The sequence below is a fragment of the Poecilia reticulata genome, chromosome 23 (genome assembly GCF_904066995.2).
Source record: "Poecilia reticulata chromosome 23, P_reticulata-male-v2, whole genome shotgun sequence".
NCBI lineage: Eukaryota > Metazoa > Chordata > Actinopteri > Cyprinodontiformes > Poeciliidae > Poecilia > Poecilia reticulata.
Window position 1 is genome coordinate 3,559,707 of NC_088852.1, and position 19,945 is coordinate 3,579,651.

Here is a 19,945-nt window from a genome sequence, read left to right on the forward strand (position 1 = left end):
GGAGGGAGGGAGGGAGGGAGGGAGGGAGGGAGGGAGGAAGGAAGGAAGGAAGGAAGGAAGGAAGGAAGGAAGGAAGGAAGGAAGGAAGGAAGGAAGGAAGGAAGGAAGGAAGGAAGGAAGGAAGGAAGGAAGGAAGGAAGGAAGGAAGGAAGGAAGGAAGGAAGGAAGGAAGGAAGGAAGGAAGGAAGGCGTGTTTCATTTTTTGTTCAAACTTGTTCAGATTTGAAAAAGCATAAAATGAACAAAAAGTCTGAAACGTCTGGTTCTCAGCCTCTCAGCCTCTCAGGCTCTCTGACGGTAAAGTGCTGACTCGGCGCCTCACCTCTTGCACGGAGGGTTTTCTAACCTCTGGTGAGTTTTCCTCTGAAGACTCCATCTGCGGATCAGGAAACAAACTCAGCCGCCATTTTTAATCGGAACAGTCACAGCGCTCGGCGGCGCCTCCGTACCTCTGGAGGGGCGGTAAGTGCGTGCGTCGGGGTATTGCTGGAGGCCGGTTCGGCACCGGGCTCTTCGGTCCGGGGGCGGGGCGGGGTGGCGAGGAGGCCGGGCGCCGCGGACGGCTCAGATTGGTCCGCCCGGGTCGGCGTGGCGCAGGGCGAGCCGTACGGCGTCGAGCTCTCCGATATGCAGGCGTCCAGCGGGCTCAGCCGTCGCTTCTTCAGCGGAGTCGGCAACTCTGGAGGAACACGGCGGCGTTGGGTCAGAAACTTCTACACACTCAGATTTCTAGTTTTTAATAACTTATGAGTTCAAAACATCCACATGTCTGGGTTTCTGTTTTAACATCAGTGATTTAGCTGGTAGTAAATAAATAAAAACTTTAATTAGTTGGAAAAAAAAACTATTTGAAGCCGAAGCTCCTTCTTTGAATAAACATCCAATCTTTTAGATTGAGGATGTTCAAAGTAGGGGACGGGGGCCATTTTTTGGCCCCTGCACTGATATTATGTGGCCATTCGACCACAATTCAATAATACGTCAAATAAATTAGGACAAAACTATGACTTTTAAATTAAAATCTATGCATCAAATGGTAAGAAATATGGAATATTCCAGAAGGACTAACAAGAAAGTGTTAAAAAATAAACAAAATGGCCACCTGGAAGCGAGCAAGTGCCGTTGAAGAGCAGCGGACTGTCCGAGTCTCCGTTGACGGAGGGGCTCAGCGGCCCGTCGCCGGGCAGAAAGAGGCTGGGCCGTCTGGCGGGGCTGGTGGAGCCTTCCTCCTCCAGCGCCTGCTTCAACCATCGCTGCACAGAAGGAAAAGATACAATTAGTAAACAAATGACAGCAGCCGCTACAAAATATCACTAAAGATTTTATCGTTTCAGACAAGATTATTATACCGTTTCATTTTGCCATCTGAAAAACAAACATCCACGGATTTTACATAACAGACCAACAGAAAGTAGTTTAATGTTATGAAAGCACGTGCTTTGTTATTATTATTAGCTGATGGGGTCAGCCATCATCTGTACAGCATCAGTCTTCAGTCAGAGGTTTCTTTAGAACCACTGTAACACAGACTGCTACAATCATCATCTGTGAAATTTTTTTTTTAAAGAAAATTGGATAACATGAGCTACGACAGCAGTTAATTTTCTTAAACATGTGGAAGTAGATTTGGGAAATTTTTTTATTTCTGGGCTGCATTGTTAAACATGGTGGTGGCAGCACCATGCTGTGGGGAAACAAGTCAAAGATGACGGAAAAATGTCCAGAGATAAAACTTGGGGCAATCCTGGAGGATCAGTTCAAATCAGAAAGCTGGAAGATTAAATATCGACTTTAGGAAATTAATAGTAATTTTTAAGGAACCACAATTTATTCAACAAAAATCTTTTCCAAAACGACGCTTCGTTTCCTTCCACTTTCTCGCCATGCAGTCGTTTATAATTGGTCTGTCAGATGGAAACAAGCTGAAAATGCTAACCGGCTTCATCAAACCCAGACGGGAGGTTCTTCAGAACCGGCTCCGGTACCTTTTTGCAGGAGCCGCTGGTGGGCGGCGTTTCCGGCAGCTCCCTGGAGCGGCGCCTCCCGGTGGGCACGCCGGGCGTGGTCGGGCTGCGGTTGGCCAGGAACGGCGACGAGAAGCGGACGTAGTGTTTGGGCGTGCTGTACACCTGCGGGGAGCAGGCCATGCCCGGCAAGGCGTTCAGCTGCGTGGCGAGTACTTCCGGGTCGCTGCTTATTCTCAGCGGCCGGTCCGGGACCGGTTCCGGCGTTCGGACGCTGCCGCGGTCCTGCTGTTTCTCCCCCACCCACTCGCTCACAAAGTGCTGGGGGGGAACGAGAGTTTGACAGAGGGGAGAATTATCTGGCTGTTTGAAGGGTCCTTGTTAAAGAAAGAAACGATTAATCGTGATTAACTGATTGTTCAAATAATCATCAACTAGTTTAGTAATCAATGAATCAATACCTGGAGCATTTAAAGACAATTTAAAGCATAAATGTTAGGGATGAAACAATTAATTATGATAAATCGATTATTGAAATAAACATTGACTAATTTGTAGTTGTTTAATCACCAACTGGAATATTTAAAGCAAATATTATTTAGATTAATCGATCATTGAAATAATCGTTAACTGGAGCATACAGACTCAGAAAAAGGCTATTTGATTAAAGAACAACACAGTCAGGATTAATTAAAATCTATTGCATTTAAGATAAAATGTTGTAAATATGTTCTACCCAGTTTTAACTTCACCTTGTTCAAATTCTGTAAAGATCAAAGTCTCGCTTTACGTAAATCTTTCTATCCAATAAATGAAAAATCTGTCAATTAATCTACAAATGATCAAGTGTTCACCTGAAGAACGCTTTGTCATCGCATTTTAGTCAATGCAATTTTTATTTACTTATTTTAAAAAGGATTAAATTTGTTATTTGCATTTTATGCATTTCAGAAGGAAAAATTAGCAGAATTTGCCAGTTATTTTACATTTGATTAATCGATTAATTGACGGACTAATCTCGTTTCTAACCTTTTTAGTTTTGTAGCTCTTGCTGCCGGTGCGGGTTCTGTCGGGCGCCGGCGAGCTGCTGTGCGGCGGGCTGCTCTCCGGGACGTGGGAGGGGATTGCTTCAGGCTCTGGCGCCGCCGGCGCCTCACCTTCCGGCGGTTCGGTGGCTGGAGGCTCCACGGGTTCGGCCGGAGAGCTGGGCGTCAGGTCGGAGCAGGTGCTGATGGTGCGCGCGCGCCGTCGCTGCTGCCCGATGTGAGTCCGGTTCCTGGAGAAGCTCTTCCTGTTCCGGGACGGTTTCACCTTGGCCGGCTTCAGTCCGGGCTCCTCCTTTATTTCAAGAGGCGGCTGCAACATAAAAACCTGGGTTCAACTCAGGCACTTTTCACTGCAAAAACCTAAAATTTTACCAACTATTTTTGTCCAGTTTCTAGTGTAAATATCTCAGTGCACTTGAAATCAGACGAAACTAACTTATAAGTCACTTTTTAGCAAGATAAAGGAGTTTGTTTTAAGTCAATAATTCCTTAATATTGATGGAAAGTTCTAGTTCCACCGGCACCGTTACCTAGCAACACCAGCCAAGCCCAGCCCGTTGCCTAGCAACCCAGTTCCAGTTCCACTGGCAGATTATTTAACTCATAACACGGGAAACTCGTCTTGTTCCAAGTGAAACAATCTGCCAGTGGAACTAGAACTTTATCATCAATACTGAGGAATAATTTACTTAAATCAGATTCTTGTATGTCGCTGAAAAGTTAATCGTAAATTATTTTTTTTGTCTTATTTCAAGTGCAACTAGAAACAAAAAAACTTGGTAAGATTGTGTTTCTGCAGCGTTCAAGATAAGTTTTCACACTTTTCCAGTAAAAAAGAAAAAAGAAAAAAAGTTCTAATTCACTATTATATCGTTTTTTATTAATATTTGTTTATTGTATTGGTCCACATTCTTCAGCAGGAATAAGAGAAACTAAAATATTTTGAAATGTCTCTTTCACTTGATATATGCATAAAAAATGCACAAAATGTTCCTGCTACGTTTTCTGGAATGTAGCAAATATAAATAATAATAATCAATTTAATTTATACCACACTTTTCATTAATACAAATCTCAAAGTGCTACATGGTGCAGCTAAAAACAGATAAAATCAACAATCAATCAAAAAAAAAAAAAGACAGTCATTTAAATATAAATAATTTAGGTGACAAAAACCTAAAACAAGAATTTTTTTTTATTTTGCTTGTTAAAAATCTGGTTTCAACAGTAAATTCAGGCTTTTAATCAAATATTCACTTTGTTTGTTGAATATGAACTTCAACTAGAAATTAAACAATTGAATTTAAAGTATTTTAAATTATTTCACGCCTCTGTGTAAACCCTGAAACAGGTTTTTAAGATATTTCTAGAGGAGTTATTCTGTCTTTTTGTGCATTTCTACCTGCATGACAGCTGGAGAATCGACGGTTTCCGGCGTGGCCGGCGGTTCCTCTTTGATATCGCTGCGGCCGCCCACTTCCGTCTTCACGCTGCCGATTCGCTCCAGCGCCTGCTCCCTGCGTTTCTCCCGCTTCTCCATCCTGGCGAAGGCTTGCAGGATGGCCTCCATCTTCCGCTCCTCTCGAGTCTGCGGTGATTCGGGCGCGGGGTTTGGGAGGGAAACGGCACAGTCATTAGCATCCAACGACCCCCTGAAGCCACAAAGGGTTAACACAGCAAAAGCGACTCTAAGGGAGCGCAGAGATGCAAATGCAGATAGTTGGGAGGGAGGGAAAAGGTTTGCGATAGATGCAAATAAAGAAACCCAAAAGTAGGAAAAGCGGTGTGAGAAAGTGGCTCCAGGTTGTTCAAAACGTCCCGCTTCGCGTGGAAACTGCCTCCACCGTTTAGAGAAAGATCCACGCCACCAGACAGACGGGGTTAGTTGGCCACGAGCCGATTGGGTGGAGGTGAACCCTGGAATGATGTTGGCTATGTATGGGGTCGAGTTTACCTCTTTCAGTTTTGGCCCGTTCCAGCTTGAAGCCGCCCCGACAGGGAGATGGGACTGCTCGGCTGGGTTGGCCTGAATGTTTAATGAAGAGACAGCCCAGTTTAGAGAAGCAACGCTCTCCGCAAACGCTCGCCACGTCTGGTTGAAAATACATTTCATCTGGGTGCCAAAGATACCCCAGGTGCCCTGAAGGAATGCTGACCGCCGCTAAGCGCTCATGTGCTGCATGAAAGCCTAAAACTGTGCAGTTTTAACTTTAAAATCTCAATTTTTATTTTTAATTAGACTAATTTTGGTGTGGAAAACCAAATCTGAAGCTCCTGGTTTAAATAAGCATCTAATCTTTTAGATCGGTGGTGTTCAAGGTGGGGTCCGGGGGCCATATGTTGGCCGCTGGACTAATTTCAGCGGCCAAAATCGACCAATTTCAGTCGATTTGGACGCCAGTCGACCATAATTCCAGAATACATTAAAGTAGAACAAAACTACAGCTTTAAAATTAAAATCTATTCCAAAAATCTCAATTTTTAATTCAAATTTGACTCATTTTTGGGTTGTTTTAATGGATGATTGAGGGTATAAACGTGCTACTTTTGCCAACTACTCTTCAAAATGGGAAACATGCCATTCACCTTGTGCCGATTTGTGTTTATCTTAAACCAAGGGTGTTCAAACTGGGGCTCAGGGGACATTTTTGGGCCCCTGGACTGATTCTGTGCAGCCCCAGACCACAATTCAAACGAGTTAGGAGAAATTTATAACTTTTAAATTAAAATTTACTTACAAAAAATGATGGATGCAACACAAACTGGTCATCTTTCCCAAGCTTTCCGTTTTCCGTCTATTGTCATGGTAACTGGGACCAAATCTACTGATTGACTTTACGTTAAAGTACACCTGGTTGAGCCCAAATCAGCTTTCAATTGCTGTGTTAGAACTTCTATAATTTTTTTTAATCAAGCCCAAAATAAAAAGCAACCAGAGAAAAACCATTTGACATTTTGGATTTATGATCTTCCTACAAAAAAAAAAAAGTTTAATTAAAGTGGTTCATATTTAGTTTATTGTTGAATAGATAATAAATCATAATCTTTAGGTGACTTTAGTTTTTTAAAATTATATTTTTCTGGCCTCCAAGTATTTTTGAGCTAATAGTTTTGGCTAATGTGAGCAAAACTTTGGACGCCCCTGTTGTAAACAAATAAGATCCAAATGTTCCAACTTGCAGAGCAATAAACTAAACTGGACAAAGATCCAAGTTTTTTTTGGCACCACAAATAGAGAGGAGGAGGATGAGGGAGGTAAATATATCTCTAATTTTCACTGACGTAGAAGGAAAGAGCTGCATCTTTATTCCAGCAAGTCTGTATTACCACCCCTACATGATCCAAAACATTTGGCGGCTAAATGACCACAGAAAGGAACAAAAATCAACCTTTGGGGTTAATGATGGCTTAATAGAGCAGCCAGAGATTCTTTCAATTGTTGAAGGAGAAGCTCAAGTGTTGCTCCACTGATGGAAAATGCTTACAGAACAGATCTGCCAGTTATAGATGGCCTCCTGTTGTCTATTCTTATCAGGTGGAAACCATTACAGGGACGTTTATTAATGTTGGCAAGCTATAACTGATGGGAATCTCTAGATAGAGTGAGCGCCAATAAATATGAAAATACTTGAAAATGTGACTGAATGGAGTGGTTGTGGGTCAACATTTGCATATGAATAGCAGCACACCTAAAAATAACATGTGCACTGCAGGATTAGACATGTGGCAGGTTTTACTTCAGAGCCGTTTCATGTTTTTATGGATGAATTAGCAATAAGACATTTTAGCTTCATTTTTATCATCGTCACTTAAATACCATAAAATATTGTATTGAGAACTGAGTCCACATCAACCCACCAAAATTAACTAAAACACAAACTTCAGCACGAGGGCTACTGCTATCATGTTGACTAAGTGACTTACTCCATCTAGTATGTAAACAGTAGGGAATAAAGTTCACTAAAATGCTGCTAATAGCATGTGGGCTATCACTAACAAGTTAGCTAATATAGCTTAACTTTACTCAAAAGTTTACCCTTTGCTTTTATATCAAAATTAGCTAAAATGCTAAAATTAGCATGAATGCTACTACTAGCAAGTTGACCAATAGTAGTGCATTCTTACTCCATTCAACAGCTCGAGTTTAGCTATTATACTAAAAGTAATGCTAATGTTAGCATGAGGGCTTTCACTAGCATATTGACCGACATTGACTTACACCATATAGTATACAAATAGTGTATACATTACTAGGGTTAGCCAAAATGCTGTCCATAGCATGTGGGCTAACGCTAGCAAGTTGGCAAACATTACCTTACTTCATGCTATCAGAAGCATATAGGTTATCACTAGCAAAGTAGCCAGCATTGTCTTATTTGTTAATGAAGCTAATGCTAATAGGCTATTACTATCAAGTTGACCAACAGTGACTTACTCCATTCAGTAGATTAAGTTTAGCTTTTATATTTGAATTGGCTAAAATGCTAACATTAGCATGAGGATTATTACTATTATGGTGACCAACATTGCTTTACACCATTTTGTATGCAAACAGCGGTGTATGCGAAATGCTAGGCTTAGCTAAACCGCTGTCATTAGCATATGGGCTAGCTAGACTTTTGTCTAAGTGGTCTTTTGTCAACATCTGCTGTAAAAATAGCTAATAGCTAATCAGTGGGGCAATTTTTCTTCCATTCCTATGACATCACAGCAACTAGTTGACTTATGAAGTTGTGCAACTCTAGTGTAAACGCTAAATTACCCATCAATAGCATGTTAACTAGCATTGCCTTACCTAATTCTGTAGGTTAGCTTCCATTTAAAAATGAGCTAAAATGCTAATGTTATTACTATCATGCCATATCAATATTCCTTGAATTGTGCCAACTAAATGCTTAGACCAGTGGCGACTCCATAAGCAGCAGCGTGTTTTGCAACAGCCACTAGCATCTTCTACAGTAGTTAGTGATTGTGTGTGAATGCTAGCCTGTTTGTTGCAGCTCTGTCCACAGACAGCAGCTCATTGGTTATGCTAAAGTCATCCCTCTCTCTCCTCCTCCCTTAATCTATCCATCTCTGTCGCCGATTAGCACAACTGTATGTTGCCCAAAGATGAGTCAGCGTTTTACACCTTGGATCCACCGTGTGAAATGAAGCTGACTGCAGGGTAATTTCCAGAGAGTGTGTGTGTGTGTGTGTGTGTGTGTGTGTGATCCCCATCTCTCAGGGACATGAGGCCATTTGGCAGCGAGTGCAGGGAGTGGTTGATACAGCGACAGGCCATTTTAGACAGCAATGAAGCTGTAACGCACTCAGGAAACGCTCCAATGAATGATGGGAAATTACTGTTTATGTGTCGTTTCAAAAGAAATAGTCAGGAAAATATGGAAAAAAATAAATAAATCCTGAAGCTTCAGTGTTGCAAGAACAAAAAAAACAAACATAAAAGCTGAAGGAGGGCAAAAATAATGAGCAGAAGAGCAACAAAGGCGCCGATAGTGGTGGGCGACGTAGCAGAGATGAGTGATGAAGAGGAGGGTACAGTTGGAGTCAGAAGGTCACACAAACGCAACATCAAGGTCATCCAATTTGGCTTTTAATGGACTCATCTGAACCATTCTGCTCGAGTATTTACTACTCTAAAAGCAGCACGCTCCAGCTGTTTGCCACAAATATTTTAGCTAGCACAGCAGTGGTGGAATCATGCTGAGGGGTGAGTCTAAATTCTTCAATTTCACCGCTAATTCACATCCAGAATTATTTAATTAAATTAATAGTAAAATTAAATATAGATAACATTAAAATTATTTCCCTTTGAAATTAATAAATAAATATTTTTAAATTTGATCCCAAACAAACAACAAAACAGATTTTTACCATTTTATAAACTTTCTTCACCTTCCAAGACAAATTTCTCTCATACGAGGCGAACATGACCAAAAGAAACACTGAAACAGTTTAAATTCATCATGCTGCGATTAATCGTGAATGAATAAATCACTCAACTCAAACTTACTGTTCACATTATCCCACCTGGGAAACAAAACGGCTCAAATGAATCCATGAAAACCCAGAACGGACGTATAGATGCTGCGTTGGTGCAAACCTCTGAGGTTTAGCCGGCGGCAGGAACGCCGCCGGCGGCAGGAACGCCGCCGGCAGCAGGAACGCCGCCGGCAGCAGGAACGCCGCCGGCAGCAGGAACGCCGCCGGCAGCAGGAACGCCGCCGGCTCCCGTCCAGAAGCCCTCAGCAGACAGGGAGCAGCAGCATCAGGGGACAGTTTGGTTTCCATCACCATGACTCTCAGTCTGACTCTCTGCTGGGCGGCTGCATAGCAAAAGAAGCTCAAGTCCCTCACTTTGCACACTTACCATCTTCCTCCTCCTCTCTGCAATCTGCTCCTCTGACTCCATCTCTACTTCATTGCTAACGGAGGTTTTGTCTTCTAGATCCTCAAATAACTCAGGATCCTGTAAGAGGAGGGGAGAGCCGTGTATGGCCATTTTTTTTCTCATCATGGCTGAAAACTCAGCCCGACTACAGACTAGAGGGAGACAGGGAAAGGCTGAGGACAGGGTGAAAAGGGGGACAATTTCTTCAATTTGTTGCTTTTTTGGGGGCCGTTTATGCACTTTTTCCTTCTTCATTTGTCAGGAATCGTGTTTTAAAAACAACCTCAACCTGGTAAATAATCCTGAATGAATCATTTTGTGTGCAGATTTTAAATTGGGATTGCGTGAATGCATAAAGGGATGATGGGAAAACAAGGGAAAACAATACATGATGAGCAACGACAAAAAACAAACACATGCAAAGAACGTTTTTTTAAAAATTCAAAAATTTCACACGGTAAAATTCAAAAGATTTTTCAAGCATTTTCAAGGTAAGTTTTAAAGGCACCGCATGTGTATATATATATAATGTTTTTAATAAGTTTTTGTGATAGTATTCTTCCTGAAAGTTACAAAGAAAATCTAAAAATAAAAATATTCTCGTTACGTTTTCAAATAGAAATTATTTTGGTGATTCTAAGTTTAATCAGATTTCACTTCAGAAACTGAGAAAAAATATTGTATTTGTCTTTTTTAACATTAAATATCTGGTTTCAGATGCATGTAAAGTTTTCCAAATTTAGGCTAAAACGTGATTTTATTTTGAAAAGTCTCGTTCATACCCAGCCTGTTCCCCCAACTATGAAAACAAAACACTAATTTAAAAAAAAGAAATTACCAATTTCAACGACGTTTAACGTATAAAATGTAATACGATCAACAAATCATGAGGAATAATTAAAATAGAAAGAATCCAAACAAATAGTGTTAAAATAAATGACCTTCATGCTCAAATTAAATGCTTAAAATACAAAACAATTAGAAAAAAAAACTAAAAAAATGTTTTCTGGAATTCAGAAAATAGAAATAATTTTAGTAATCCTAACTAACTGATTTAATTTCAGACAGTTTGTGAAAATACCTGGTGAATTTAGGCTTTTAATCAAACGTTAGGCTACAGTCAAGCACTTTCCAAACCTTGAAAACACCTGAACGAAACTCAAGCACTTTCCAGGATTTCTCGTAGGAACCCTGGAGACGTGCAGAGCGGGGCGCGGCGGTGAGGAGGAGCCACGGACTCCGTGGTCTGAACTTGCCTGGTTGTTTGAGATGGAGAGCCGCAGCGGGGAGAGTTTCCTCTGCTTCCCGTCTCCTAAACTCTTCCCCTTCCCCTCGCCGTCCAGAGCCACGTTCTGGTTCTGACCCGGGTCGTCTCGGACCGACTCCTTGTCCTTGCGGCTGCCCCGGCGTCTCCCGCCGGCGCTCAGGTTCTCGGTGGGCTCCTGGTTGTGCTTCAGCACCGGGCACTCCTGGTTCCCCTTCACACAGGCACAATCTACCTTGTATTTACTGTAAAAAAAAAAAAAAAAAGGAGAAGAAGAAAGACGATAAAGTTTCAGATTAAAATCACCTTTTCTGCTATTCGTGATCATCTGCTGCACTCACCAGCTGCCATAATCGAAATCAAAGCCGATGGTGATTTCGGTGCCTTTGGAGATCGGCCTCAGGGAGTAGATGTACAAGTGCAGCATGCCGTCCTCAATGACATGCCGCACCTTTAGGATTTATTAAAACAACGGGACAAAGAAATGATAAGAAGATACATTTGCTCATCAAGATGTTGCTGTAAAAATAGTCATGTTGGATATGGTGGTTTTTATTTTTCACTTGAATTTCAGCTTGTCCAACTTGACTCCAACAGTAATTATCAAAGATCAATGTTGGCAAATTTAGTGCAAAATTAAATGTTCCTTGTCGGCCATCTTGGCTTTTTCAATGCTTAACGTTTTTTTTTCTTCCCTCTCTGAACATCTGTGCCAAATTAGGACTTTGTATCCACATGTGAAAGATTTTGGTGAAACATTCGACCGTCTGCTGGACTCACCTCGGAGTTGGGGGTGCAGGAGCGGCGGATGAAGCGCGCTTCGTTGCCGAAGCTGCGAGCGTCCACGCACATCTCCACTCCGTCGAATTTTGAGTAAAATAAAACAAACGGGTAAGGCCTGAGGAGGAAAACAAAACAATAGTAATTCACGTAAAAGTATTCACACCCTCAGTTTGAGACAGAGCCACAAGTTATTATGCAGTTTGTTAGGATTTTAGTGTGAATTACTGCGAAAAAATACATATTTGCAGTTCGGGGAACAGCAAACGCCACACTTTTAAGATTGCTACTTAGAGTTTGTGGTTGAAATGAGACAAATTTTATGAGCAGCTTTGCAAAGCAGTGAAGTCACATGTTGAATAAAGGTAATGAGGATTCCCCGACCTCTTGAAGAAGTAACCGTTGGCCTCAAACTGCTGCCGGAGCATGAACTTCCCCCTGTACTCGATGATGAGGGAGTCTGGTGGCAGGTCCCGCACCGCTTTGAGGATCTTCTTGTTCTTCTGAACCTGACTCTGAGCAGCACAAACAATCTGACCTCAGCACAAGAAGGGAGCCGGACGGCGACCCGAAACGAACGACCAACTACCTCCACTGGGGGCTTGAAGGAGGCCGGGTGCGTGTTGTACGCCAGGTTCTTGCCGTCGCCTTGCTCTTTGACGCGCAGCAGCACCTGGACGTCCTCGCTGTACTGGTTGCTGCTGGCCTCCTCGTAGCGCTCCATCCACGTCTTGATCTTACTCTCCCACATAGAAGGGTGCTCCGCTGGCTCCGTGTCCGGAGCGGCACCCTGAGAGGGGAAACCCACGGTTTATACAGCAGAGCCACAATGATTAATCGTGATTAATCGATTGTTGAAATAATCATCAGCTCAAATAGGGATCGATTAATCGTTAACAGGCACAAAAAAAAGGCAATTTGCTAAAAGAATGGCAGAAATTAAACCAAAGCTGCATAAAAAATATAAACATTTTGGAATTAAGACCAAAATAACTCAGAAAGTGGAATAATTTAAGCTTCACATAAAGGAACACTGTGTTATTGAATTCAGCCAAAAATGTTTACTTTCTTATAAAGGAAGGAAATTAATTGCTTATTTGCAACTTTTAGTGTATATAAGTGGTTAAATGAAAAAATGCAGAATTGGTTAATTCTGCAGAATTATTCAAAATTTTTATCTGATTAACTGATTAATCGTTTGAATAACTGATTACTAAAGTAATTGTTAGTTGCAGCCCTGGTTTAAATCACGTTTTCGCATTTTATGTGAACACAAACAACTAATTTAGTAAATTGATTAATCACTAACTGGACTATTAAAAGCTATAAAAAAAAGCTTACTTGCTGAAAACAAACCTTTTAAGAAAAGTGTAGTTGTAGCTCCACTTGTTTCAAATTCTGTAAATCTCCTATTGAGGATCTTTTCTATCCAATTAATAATTTAATCCAGAACGCAGACAGTAGATTGGCCCTACATTGTATTGACGTTAGAACTATTTTTTTTATTGCAGATGCATCCTTTGCTACAAATCATCAAGCCAACAAGAATGCTGCTTTGTTGCATTTTAGGCAATAAAATGTTAATTTTTTTATTTTAAAAGGGATTAAATCATTTGGTTCTTTTCATTCTTTCTGATATTGCAATAAAAAGGTTTGTGGTCACGGAAAAATCAGCAGAATGTGCCGGATTTGTATATGATTAATCAATTAATTCGCAGAATAATTGATTAATCGAGTAATCGTTCTCCTGGAAGAATAATATTTGTGTTTTTTGTGCGTTTACCTTCACTCTAGAGGATTTTCTGGACCCCTCTCTGAAGGCCTACAAAGAAACCAATCAGGTTGGGAGTTAAATTGAGTTTCAGATGCTTTGAATCAAAATCTGCTTATTGTAGCAGAACGAGTGAAAGTCGACCTTCTTGGCGCGGGCAGAAGAGGCCGGCGGGTCTTTGTCGCCGCTCTTTTTGCGCTTCTTGTCGGCCTGTTTGTTGCCAAGGCGGCCTGTGGTCAGCGTGATGGTGGTGGGTGTGTGCTGGAAGGTGGAATAGAGCTCTAGTGGAACCTCATCTCCGCTCTCCGTCGCGCTCGTGTCCCCATCTGAACAAGCAGAGAAGTTACAAACATGCTGAGCTATAAAAAGCTGCAGCTGCTGCAGGCAAAATAAAAGCCAGTCGGGTTGCAGTAATAGAACAAGCTGCTTGTCAGACAATGAGCTACAAAAATGTAGTTTGGTGCTTATCCACCAGGTGTCACTGTGGGCTAAATCCAGGCTTGGAAAATAAATTTTGTTGGCCGTTTACTGCAGCAAGGAAGCCAGAAAAGCAGAACTGAGCATCTCTGGACTCTCGGAGAAAACGTCTAACGTCACAAGTTGAACCCAGCTTTCAGAACAGCAACGGTTTCAGCCAGTGACTCATCATTTTCAGGTTTTTCACGGTGCTGCTCACCAGATAAACACTCTCTCTTCCTGGTCTGAAGCAGGATGGCCCTCTCTCGGTCCAGATGTCGCGGTTGGCACCGTTCGCACAAGTAGGTCTCAGGAATGTTCTGCCTGTCGATGCCCATGCAGTCTATGTGCTGCCAGGCACTAATAAAAGAACAAAACGATGAATTTATAAACTTTATCTCCATTTTTAGCGTCGTTAAAGTTGAATCAAGCCGTTTTTTTTACCTGCACTTGTCACAGCAGATCATGTAGCCGTCGTCGTGGGTGAAGCCACAGATGCACCGGGTGATGTCGGTCCCGTAGCTGCTGTCTTCAGACGTGCTGAGCGTTGTTCCCCGGGACGCTTCATCTTGGGGCCCGGAACCGAAGGGAACCACCTCTCCCTGTCGGATCAACATGGAGGGCGGGGGGGAGGCTGGCGGCGTCGGTGGGGGCCGCGCCCCATAATTATGGTCCTGAAAATGAAGTAAAGGATGAGGATCCAAATGTACTTCATCGATCCCCAAAGGGGAATCGCTTATGTGCCGATAGTTACTCCATCCAAAACGTTAAATATCGGTGAATAAAAATATAACAATAAGCAATATAACATTTATAAAAATAAGTGTGATATTGTGATTAAATATGACTAAATATAAAATATATAAAAACACGTAAATAATAAATAATAGTTTATATACAAGTACGAAATACAATTTATTTTAATAATAAAAATATTTTTCATATCATAATTAGTACTAGGGCTGTAGTGATGCAATAATCTCATGATGCGATACAATACACGATATTCTGCTCACGATACGATATATATTGCTATTTCCGGCAAACGATACAATTCAATACACTTTTGCGATTTACTGAAAGATTTTAGAGGGACAGAGTGATTTTGGTGACATTTTGTGACTGTTATAGAGTTGGATTTAATTAATTTAACTGAAAACTGATTAACAGCACCAACTACACAATACCTGGCTCTGGTTGGACACAGACTTAAAGTCGACAGCTGGACAAAATGAGTCAAAGAAGTGGTGAGAAAACATGTTTCTTTTAATTGAAACAGTACAAACTGTAGCTTACATGCATTTGTCAAGTAAACAAAGTGCACCAAGTACCTGCTCTGAATAGTTTGATACCTTTTTAACCTTGACACTCTAAGCCTGATGACCTAATCACTCTCCTGGCAAAGCAAGCAGTGAGTGAGCAAGGTGACAGTTGCATGTTACGATACTTGCGGATGAATATCAATTTTTTTCTAGGAAAGAAAATATTGATATGTATCGCAAAATCAATATTATTACACAGCCCTAATTAGTACATAATAATATAATATACTAGCCTGCTAGCTAGTGGGCTAATGTGAGCTATATTATAATATTAGTATTATAATATTACTTTTATTGTATTAAAATACAATAGTAAGAATATTTAGATTTTTTTTAAAAGAAGATTTTGGTAATTTTATGATTAAAAAATTGTTAAAATGAAATTTACATTTTATTTATTTGTGTCATTATTATTTTGTTTTAATGATTTATTTATTGTTTTATCTTAAGATTTGAAGACGCTGCTCAGTTCTCAGAAAAATTCTAAACAGCCACAAAGCGTTCCGCGTCAGCATCTGTCTGCTACTGAAGATCTTTGCATGAGGAGCAGGCTAACACTAGCTAGCCTCCTCTCTGTACTGATATGAAAGGGGACGTAGATGCTAACACCTTTAGCGTCCTTTAGCTTACAGATTAACAGCAGGAGGAGAAAACCTCCAGCTTCTTCCACTGATTTAATTCAGACATGTTTGATCAAAGCTGCAGCGGCTAAAACAGTCTCTGCAGAAACAAGAGCTTTCGTTTCTAATGACTATGTTGTTTTCATGATTGATTGGAGTAAAAAGACAAATAAAATGAAAAGTTAATTAAGTTCACATGATTCGATCTTTTAGTAATTCCCTTGATTGTTTTCTGAAAGTTTAATTTATACTTTTTTTTTTAGGAATATGATGGTTTAAATGTTTGGATTCTGATTTTCATTATTCCATGATGAAGAAAGAAAATTCCAGTTTCAGTAGCAGAATTCATCAGCAGCTACTAAAAAAAAGCTTTTAAAGTTGTTGTTTTTTTTACAGTTTATTGCTTTTCAGTATCATTTGCTTTTGTCACAGCTTCATAACATTCCTGTGCTAAAACGACAAACCAAACCAATGCAGACTTTCTAAAATGACAGAAAAACACTGATGGAGGAATAAAAGACTGAAGGAACATATACACTGCAAAAACACCGTTCTAGTTTCGACTGTGAAAATATTTATGCACTTAGAAAAAAGTCAAAACTAACCTTTTATCAAGAAATAGCTCGTTTTAAGTCAATAATCCCTTTATATTGTTGAAAAATTATTACTTCCAGTGGTAGATTATTCCACTTATGGGGGAAATGTCTAATTATTATTGGAAATAGTCATTTTTGAATAATATTAAGGAATTGTTGACTTAAAATCTACTTTGTCTTGTTGAAAAGTTAGTTTTGATGGGAACTAAAACATTTACACATGAAACTAGATAAAAAACTTGGTCATATTTTGTGTTTTTGCAGTGTAGATTTATTATTAATATATTCTAAGACTTATAGTGTTGAAAATATGGGTAAATTTAAGACATCCCTGCCTAAAATTTAAATAAATAAGACTTTTATTGAAGAAATCAGTTAAATTTCTTTCCAGAGAAACTAATTTAATTTAATAAAACAACAGGAGCTGGTCTCTTTCGGGTCTCTTTATCTGTGTGCAGAGACAGGTTTGATTACCAATAATGAAATCAGAGCGATGTACTCACAGCGTAAGGCAGGCCGATGTAACTGTGGGAATGGTGAGAAGAGCTGCTGTAAATCTGGTGTGGGTAGCTGGACTTTTCCACCACCACGGGGCTGGCCTCCACGGATTCTGGTCTGCTGGCGGGAAACGGAAACGTCACGCACAGAAAAACGAGCCGATAAAAGAGAAATCGCAACATGTTTGATTAGCAGGTGTGATGCTAAAGCTGGAAGGAAACTTTTAGCAATAAGAGTTAAAAGTAGCTACAAACGTTTTTTTAAATCTTTTTTTGTTATGAAAAATTGAAAAACGATTCTATTGCAAAACAATTTGCAGGCTACTGTAACAAGATACAACTAGGCTAGAAGTTACTGTGATAAACTTTTATGTTGTTGTTTTGAGAGTTTTTTTAAATATAATGGTTTAGACATTCTCAAAAATCAATAAACTTTAAATTATGATGGACATTTAACACTGGAACTAGAAGAAATTTTAAATATACTAAATAAAACAAATAAAATTAATTATGAAGTCTCTGTAAACAAAAATGTCCTTCAAAAAAAGGAATTAATCGAGACCAAAACACCAGACTTTAGACTTTTATCAGAGGAAAACGATAAACAGAAATGATCGAGTTCGTCTTAATTCAACATGCGATTGATTGATTTATTGCAACAGCCCTCTTTCTTTTAAAACCCTCTTGTTACTGTGACACATTTCCACTTTTGAGGAAAAGTTACAAAATGTTTTTGGTCTTATATACAATGAAATTAAAATTAAAACAAAAAATTTGATTAATTTGTGTTATTTCTCAAGTTTAATTTATCTGCATCGCTTCACTTCCATCCGTTTTAAGCTTATGGTGAAATAAACTTGTCCTGTTCCTGAATTGCACACAAAGACCACAGAAAATCATCTCAAGGGCCACAAATGGCTCCCGGGGCCGCACTTTGGACCTCCCTGCTTTAATAAAGCGGCTAACAATGCAGAAACAAGACACACATTCATCTTCAACTTCACGTACAAGGAAGGCAACAACAAACGCATCATTTTGTTTCAGAGCGATTCACGTCAAACCAGTAGAGCAGCTTTCCCCGAGCCGACAGAACCAGTTTCTGGAGCCAACCGGCCCTTATTTTGATGGTTCTGATCCGGACTTCAGTTGCTGCAGGAGAGCTAGTTGAGAAAGAGGGAAGTGGAACTGGCAAAAAAAAAAAAAAAAAAAAAAGAAAAACGTGTGGTGCGACAACATGGTCAGGTACGAAGAGGAGAAAACAAAAGGGAAAACGAGGGAAACATGAGGAGCAGCAGCGCTCATAAAAGACCCACATGTTTAGTCAAGTGAAAACACACATGAGTTTTGTAGAGAAATCGCTCCGAGCTGTGGGAAAATGAACACCGCAGAGTGTGTGTGGCAGCTGATGAGCATATTTTCTCTGCTGCTCCGTCTCATGACACTTAAAGAAGCTCTAATACATGAAAAACAGAGCCAGGACAAAACTCCAACAGGCACGTCTACGTGGGAACGGCTCGAGATAAACGACTTTACAACCAGGAAGGAGTCAAGAAGAAGCAGCGACTGAAAAGTTCAACCCGGCCTCCTCGACCCGTAATTCCCGAGCTAATGCGGTTCTACGGTACCTGTGTGAGCCCTCCTCGGCCCGTTCTGCTGCTCTTGCACGCCGATCGAGCTCTGTGCAACACTTCCTGTGAGTGTTGCCGCTCGGCTCGTCGCTGTCAAAGCGAAAACGTACGAGCAAGCATGAGGTCTGGAGGCGGCGCCGGCCAGAGGGGTGTGTGCACAGAGCAGATCAACTGCCAGATTACACACGCTGCAAGTGCAAGTCGGTTTCATTTACACCAAAGGAAACTTCATGCTAATGATTAATCTGACTAAAAACTGTGTAGCATAACTCAATAAAGAGTTTATCAGGTGGAAAACGCAGCTACAGTTTCTTTACTCATCGATTATCTGGGTAAAAACTTGGAACATTCTACATATTTTTCATTTAACTACTTACATACGTTTCATATAATATTAGAAATACATTAGTAGACAAATAACTAAATTCATTTTCTTTTAAATAAGAAAATAAACATTTTATTGCCTAAAATGCAACAACATAGAATTTCTTGTGACGTTTCGGTAAAACAAACAAAAGTGTTTTTATATTAAATGCAAAACGTTTTTTTGAGTGCAATTTTTTGCTTAATTACTGTTCTGAATATGTTTCAGAAAAAGTCCTTTTTGAGTCTGTATGCTCCAGTAAACAATAGATTATTTCATTAATCACGATTAATTGTTTCAGCCCAAATTCTATATATATTTTGTAGTTTTGGCTTAATTATATGTCGCTTTTTCAGCAAATGGCTTGTTTTTGACTCTGTGTTCTCCAGTTAATTAATCAAATGCTAAATTAGCTGACAATTGCTTCAAAAAAACCATTAATCACAATAGTTTCAACCCAAATTCAATACAAAATGTACGTATATTTTGCACAATTTTGACTCGATTATTGCTCTGAATGTTGTTTTTTCGACAAATAGCTTATTTTTGAGTCTCTATAAACAAGTTAACGATTAATCAATCACTAAATTTAAAAAATTGATTAATCACGATTAATCGTTCCAGCTGGAAGTAGGGTAAATAAAGGTTTAAATCAAGGGTGTTCAAAGGACTGATTTCATGCAACCCCAAAAAATAAATTAGGACAAAACTTAAATTCTTAAATTAAAATCTACTTACAAAAATGTTGAAACTCAAAGTGATCATCTTTTCAAAGTTTTCTGGTTTACTTCTGTTTTAAGGGAACCACATTTACTCACTGCCTTGTTGGCTAAAGTGAACAATTTGCTGTTTTAAAACTTGGCTAAACACAGAAAGTGTTTTAAAACGATCCTGTTTTTATTGCTGAGAATAGACTAAATATTTCTTCAGTTTTCTTCAAACACAATAATAAGCAAACTGGTTGCCTTTAATTTAACAAGGAAAACATGCAGAAACCCTTTGAAGTTTTGGATCTATAATCCCGTTCCTACAAAAAATCTGACAAATTGTTTAAAATATTTCAGCTTAGTTTATTGTTGAGTGGATTGGGGCGAAAAAACAACAACATTTTAGTGATTTTAGTTTCTGAAAATTATATTTTCGACTGTCAAGCTTTTCTCTGTCATCATGTTTTCTCTGTTATGCTGTGAATGCGGATATAACCTGCAAGACAATAAATCGGGTGTGGATGCAATTTTTCTCC

General features: G+C 39.9%; 1 protein-coding gene across 8 annotated transcripts in view; it reads right to left on the reverse strand.

Annotated features, from left to right (window-relative positions):
- Positions 1-19,945, reverse strand: part of kmt2e (lysine (K)-specific methyltransferase 2E) — a 41,217-nt gene that overhangs the window by 5,584 nt on the left and 15,688 nt on the right. For 3 of the 8 annotated variants that reach the window (XR_014086065.1, XM_081604003.1, XM_081604004.1), the window contains 18 exons: positions 16,717-16,831; positions 14,120-14,349; positions 13,896-14,035; positions 13,364-13,545; positions 13,232-13,270; positions 12,038-12,238; positions 11,833-11,963; positions 11,449-11,566; positions 11,010-11,119; positions 10,661-10,913; positions 9,384-9,482; positions 4,965-5,036; positions 4,413-4,598; positions 2,994-3,320; positions 1,986-2,285; positions 1,103-1,253; positions 450-679; positions 323-376 (listed from right to left, as the gene is read on the reverse strand). Coding sequence is in view for 7 of the 8 variants with exons in the window: in XM_081604003.1 (XP_081460129.1) it covers positions 323-376; positions 450-679; positions 1,103-1,253; positions 1,986-2,285; positions 2,994-3,320; positions 4,413-4,598; positions 4,965-5,036; positions 9,384-9,482; positions 10,661-10,913; positions 11,010-11,119; positions 11,449-11,566; positions 11,833-11,963; positions 12,038-12,238; positions 13,232-13,270; positions 13,364-13,545; positions 13,896-14,035; positions 14,120-14,349; positions 16,717-16,831 (2,938 nt within the window). In the remaining variant the exon portion in view is untranslated. The remainder of the gene's footprint in view (positions 1-322; positions 377-449; positions 680-1,102; positions 1,254-1,985; positions 2,286-2,993; positions 3,321-4,412; positions 4,599-4,964; positions 5,037-9,383; positions 9,483-10,660; positions 10,914-11,009; positions 11,120-11,448; positions 11,567-11,832; positions 11,964-12,037; positions 12,239-13,231; positions 13,271-13,363; positions 13,546-13,895; positions 14,036-14,119; positions 14,350-16,716; positions 16,832-19,945) is intronic. The other 5 variants (XM_081604005.1, XM_081604007.1, XM_081604008.1 and 2 more) reach the window with 5 other exon arrangements.